The 5,146-nt window shown below is 43.0% G+C and overlaps 1 protein-coding gene across 1 annotated transcript; it reads left to right on the plus strand.

Annotated features, from left to right (window-relative positions):
* Positions 1–1,316: 1,316 nt before the first annotated feature.
* Positions 1,317–3,297, plus strand: LOC117797980 (cytochrome P450 3A12-like; the record flags this gene model as incomplete). Its single annotated transcript, XM_034650408.1, has 2 exons — positions 1,317–1,477; positions 2,875–3,297. Coding segments are annotated over 2 exons (569 nt in total), but the record flags the coding sequence as incomplete, so codon positions are not given.
* Positions 3,298–5,146: the final 1,849 nt, after the last annotated feature.

The raw sequence follows: 5,146 nt of genomic DNA on the forward strand, positions 1-5,146 counted from the left end.
AAAGGTCCTAATCCAGTTCCAATCAAATAGATCAGAGCCTGGGTATGCTTAGTTTCTGCCAGGAGAAAATCGAAGAGAGGCCAATTTATATTCAGGGTGGGGCTATTCCCTAAGCAAGGTGACATTCAAGCCAGGGTTGGATGAGCATTGCTATATCCACTCACTGGATTCTGTTTGTCTGTATTTCGTGCTGGCCAGTACCCTTCTATTGACACATTCTTTCTTATGCTCTTTTAATGGCATTAATTACCCTAGCATCAGTCTCCCCTCTTCTAGCTTCTTGTCTGTGTTACAGTTTTTGTACATATCTGAGATTATCCACTTGAAGAGTAGTGCCCCAGGTCTTCTATTACCAGATACCTCTCAAAGGTATAATCCATGCATCTCATCACATTTTGTGAAAGCTCGGATTTTGATTCCATAGTTCTAGGATGAGATTTGAGAGTCTGCATTTCTAATAAGCACCCAGACACTGTAGATCCTGCTGGTCCATGGACCACACATTGAACAAGTTTATCTGTAGCCCAATACTGTTCTCTTAAGTTCCTGCTAAAATGTTTAGATAAAAGATCATTGAATTTCCTGACAATTAAGCCTTAGCATTGAGAACTCTCTCTGAAAAAAAAAAAAAAAGATTAAGCTGTAGAAGAACGTAAATTTTGCCTGGGGAAGAAGACTAGCCTGTGTGACTTATGGCTAAAGTACTTTTAGGACTCTTCAGGGACAGACTGATAACAGTGCGTATGTGAGACAGAAATGCCATCTCCTCGGGGCGCCTGGGTGGCACAGCGGTTAAGCGTCTGCCTTCGGCTCAGGGCGTGATCCCGGCGTTATGNCGGGGCGCCTGGGTGGCACAGCGGTTAAGCGTCTGCCTTCAGCTCAGGGCATGATCCCGGCATTCTGGGATTGAGCCCCACATCAGGCTCCTCCGCTATGAGCCTGCTTCTTCCTCTCCCACTCCCCTGCTGTGTTCCCTCTCTCGCTGGCTGTCTCTATCTCTGTCGCATAAATAAATAAAATCTTTAAAAAAAAAAAAAAGAAATGCCATCTCCTGAAATTACACACTTGTGTTGGTGGGGAGGGTGGCGTAAGCAGAAACAGATGGCTAAGAACAGTATAGACCTTGGGAATAAACAGATCAAGACAACTTTGGCCTCTTCCTGGCTCTGTAGGATAGATCTCAGAGTGCAAACCACTCCTAGTCTGATTGTGAATTGCTTTTACATATTTTCCCCAAGGGACTTGGGAGTTTCATTTGGATATCTTGTCATCTAAACTGTGATGTTTTGCATTCGCCAGAGTCTTTCTTCTCCTAGCTCTGTCTGATCTGGAGCTCGTGGCCCAATCTATGGCCTTTCTTTTTGCGGGCTACGAGACCACTAGCACTTCTCTTTCCCTCTTTGCCTATGAATTGGCCACTCACCCTGATGTCCAGCAGAAACTGCAGGAGGAGATTGATGCGACTTTCCCCAATAAGGTGAGCGGGCCATACCTGAGGAGAGAGGTCAGAATAAGCTCTGTTATGCCTTAGTAAGAGATTAGCCCTCAAATCTAGTGGGTTTACATAGCAAAAGTTTACTTCTGATTCACATTTGCATGTCCACGGTGGGTATTAGTTGAGGAAGGGAGTCTCTGCTGCACATACATATTTGGTGATACAGGGTAAAGAGGCTCTGCTTTCTTATACGTCCATTATCTAGAATGTGAGGACTTTATGTTGGCCAGGGAATAAAGAACGACAGTGTTGCTCACTTGCTTTTCCAGTATTTGGCCCTGAACTGATATACAGCTCCTCAGATCACAGCCCATTTTCGAAGTGGTTTCCCCTAAGTTCAGGTGGGCTGGGAACTATGGGGGTCTACATGGATCCTGGGTGAGCAGTGAGTGCCTCTGCCACACAGCCTATGAAGGGTCAACTCTAATTATCTCAGTGTAACAAGTCAGAAACTGAACTACAGAGACATAACAGAACTTTCTTTCACCATCACATACCTAAAAGCCAAGCTATGAACCAGGATGCCTAGATCCTGATAGAACTCGTAACCTCTACAACATTGGCTCTTAAATATAACACCAAGCAATAGACACAGTTGCCCACAGTTTTCAGACCTCTGCACAAACTGGAATGCTCTGCTTATGAAGACACCTGGCCTCTGGGGCTGGAACGGCTTATTTGGTTTATTGTCAGCCTTGAAGCAACAACTATGAGACCCTTCCAGCAACAGAGGGTGGGGTTGAGGGTAGAGTTCTTATTCCCTTTACATCTTTTCCTAGAACTGAAATTGTATACCATGGTACCATATAATCTTGATCTTTTCTCATATTTGTGTTAGAGAAGAACTAGTTTCCCTCCAAATTATTTATAGAATTTTTACATAATATAGTGCTTCTCTCCAAACTTTATATATATCATCAAAAACTAGGAAGCAGGATATTTCACCTAGAAGATTTTATGCAGAATAGAGGATTTTTTTCTGTTGCCCATTCTCTTTCCTTGGTACAGATGTGTGGGCCCTCTTTTGAAAGAAAACAGTGACTTCAGCATATTGCAAGTAAGAGCAAAGGTTATAGGCTTTTAGTCAGTTTTGTTTACACAAGAATAACCAGTACATGGTGGTGAGAGGGATTTTAGGCCCTGTTTAGGGGGCTGTCCCAGCAGTCTCCGCTAGTGACATGTCACATGTGTAGACACATGTCAGTGGGCCACTGAGCAGGTCAAAGTACATGCTAGATATTAAAATGCACTTAAATGCTAAGATCCTTTGCTGAAATAAATAACTCTTAGTGATTCCTGACACTTCAGTAGTAGTGTATAGACTGAGTTGAAATTGATCCCAAATCTCAGTTTATCAAAATAGGTTTCTTTCCTTCCAGGCACCACCCACTTACGATGCCCTTGTACAGATGGAGTATCTGGACATGGTGTTGAATGAAACTCTCAGGTTATACCCAATCGGTGGTAGACTTGAGAGGGTGTGTAAGAAAGATGTGGAAGTCAGTGGTGTGTTCATTCCCAAAGGGACAGTGGTGATGGTGCCAGTCTTTACTCTTCATCGAGACCTGGATTTCTGGCCAGAGCCTGAAGAGTTCCGTCCTGAAAGGTATAGAGAACCCTGGAAAGGGGAACCTACCCTCTTATTGGAGGATATTCTAACATCTGTTAGTGTAGATGACAAGCATGTGGTTGTACAATTACTTATTTGGACATCTTTTTGCTCTCAGAGGTTTTTTCCTTACTACAAAATGATTGTTCTTTGGTGTCAGTATTTTATAAACTATTGACTAGAAACAAAGAAAATTATAGTCATCGACAGAACCAGTAAGTTAAGATTATCAATAATGTCATGTATCTCCTTATGGACATTTTTCTATGATTATATAGGTTACTAAAAATTAGGATGGTATTATAATTTCTGGTTTTAAACTGCTTATTTTAATGTAACATTGGACTACAAACAGCATGCTGTATTTCTGTGTGTGATTATATGTGTATGACTTATTTTTTTTAGCCACTATCATCTTTCAGGAAATAGGCCTTTTTTCCCTTTAAGTTTTTCTGTCCTCTCTAGCTCTCTGAATTCACCCCCCAGCCCCCACATTCCATGTCTGTAAACCTTGGCCACCATTCCTGCTAGCCTTAGTGGGAGATCGATGCTGTGGACCCGAGTCCTCCTCCCTGGCAGGAGGAGCAGCCTCATGAGGACAGGAGCACGCACAGGTCCCATGCTATGTGTGGCTGCAGTCCTGTGCCAGCTCCCACCTCTCTTGGCATCTGGGGTTCATCAAAAGCAAGGTTGTCTGCTCTCTAACTAGCTGAGACATCCTCCTTGGAGGGCTCTTGAGCTTTCTCTTCTGGGAATTCAGAGTCTGGCTTTGGGCAAAGCTTGAATTCTGAAAGAGTTGCTGCTTTCCTATATATTGTATTGGTGAACAAAATTTAGAGTGAACTTTTTAGGGATCTAGACTTTTAGCCCCTGACTCTAAGCTTCCTGATGGCAGAGGCTTTATCTTGTTGTATGGTGTCCCTAGTGCTAGCATCACGTTTACACACACTACTTGCTGAAAGAAGTCAGAATTGACCAAGTCATCTGTATTTTGGACCAGGAGTCCTGGTGGTTCCCACAAGCTCAGCAGTCCCCACTCCTATAGCTTCTTGAACAGAAATCAGAGACCACTCCTGGTACTTCCATGTGATTCATTCAGTCGTGAGAGGAAGTGCTTACCTATGTGTGTCAGTACTGGGGCAGGGGTAAGAAATCCACATGTTGAAAATGGCTCTTATGGAGAATTTTTGACACATACACAGGCATATCCTAGAGACACACATCTATGAAATACTTTTAATGCATCATGTGTGCCTATCACCTGCCCAATAACCACTAACCCATATCAGATGCCCCATCCACATGCCATTGTAATCCTTCATCTGATTCCATATTACATTTATGCACATCATCTGCAGTCATTCTAGAATGTTCTCCATAACATAAGGACTTTAAAAAATACCTCACCACAATGCCATTATCACTTTTCCAAAATCCACATTTTCCCTTAATATAATCAAATATTCAGGAATCAATTTTGAATAAAATGTAGGATTAACCTTCAAGGAATTTATAGCCTCATGAAATTAGTGATTATACTGATTATACGTATCAGTGAGTATGATGACAGTAGAGTAGCATCATATGCCCAGTAAATCTTCTGACTTAAGTTGTTTTTTGGAAGTGAGAAGGGATGCAAGTGGAGAGGGTAGGGACAAAAAGGTAAAAATAGCCCTTTAAGTCATGAGAGGCGGGTTGCCTGGGTGGCTCACTTGGTTAAGCGTCTGCCGTCAGCTCAGGTCGTGATCCTAGGGTCCTGGGATTGAGCCCCGAATCTGGCTCCCTGCTCTGTGGGGAGCCTGCTTCCCCCTCGCCCTCTGTCTGCTGCTCCCCCCCGCCCCATCAAATAAATAAATCTATAAATCAATCAATCAGTCATGGGAGGCATTTCCCCTACTTCCTTTTTCCATGAGCATGCGACAAATGTAAGTGGGAGTGGAGGCAGGAATCTGCCTTTCCTTCAGTCAGTCTCATTTCCTGCTTGCCTTTCAGAGTGTGAACATCACACAACCCTGAATGTAATTCTAGTGTTTAAGATAAAT

Source organism: Ailuropoda melanoleuca, unplaced genomic scaffold, assembly GCF_002007445.2.
Source record: "Ailuropoda melanoleuca isolate Jingjing unplaced genomic scaffold, ASM200744v2 unplaced-scaffold2108, whole genome shotgun sequence".
NCBI classification, from domain to species: Eukaryota; Metazoa; Chordata; class Mammalia; order Carnivora; family Ursidae; genus Ailuropoda; species Ailuropoda melanoleuca.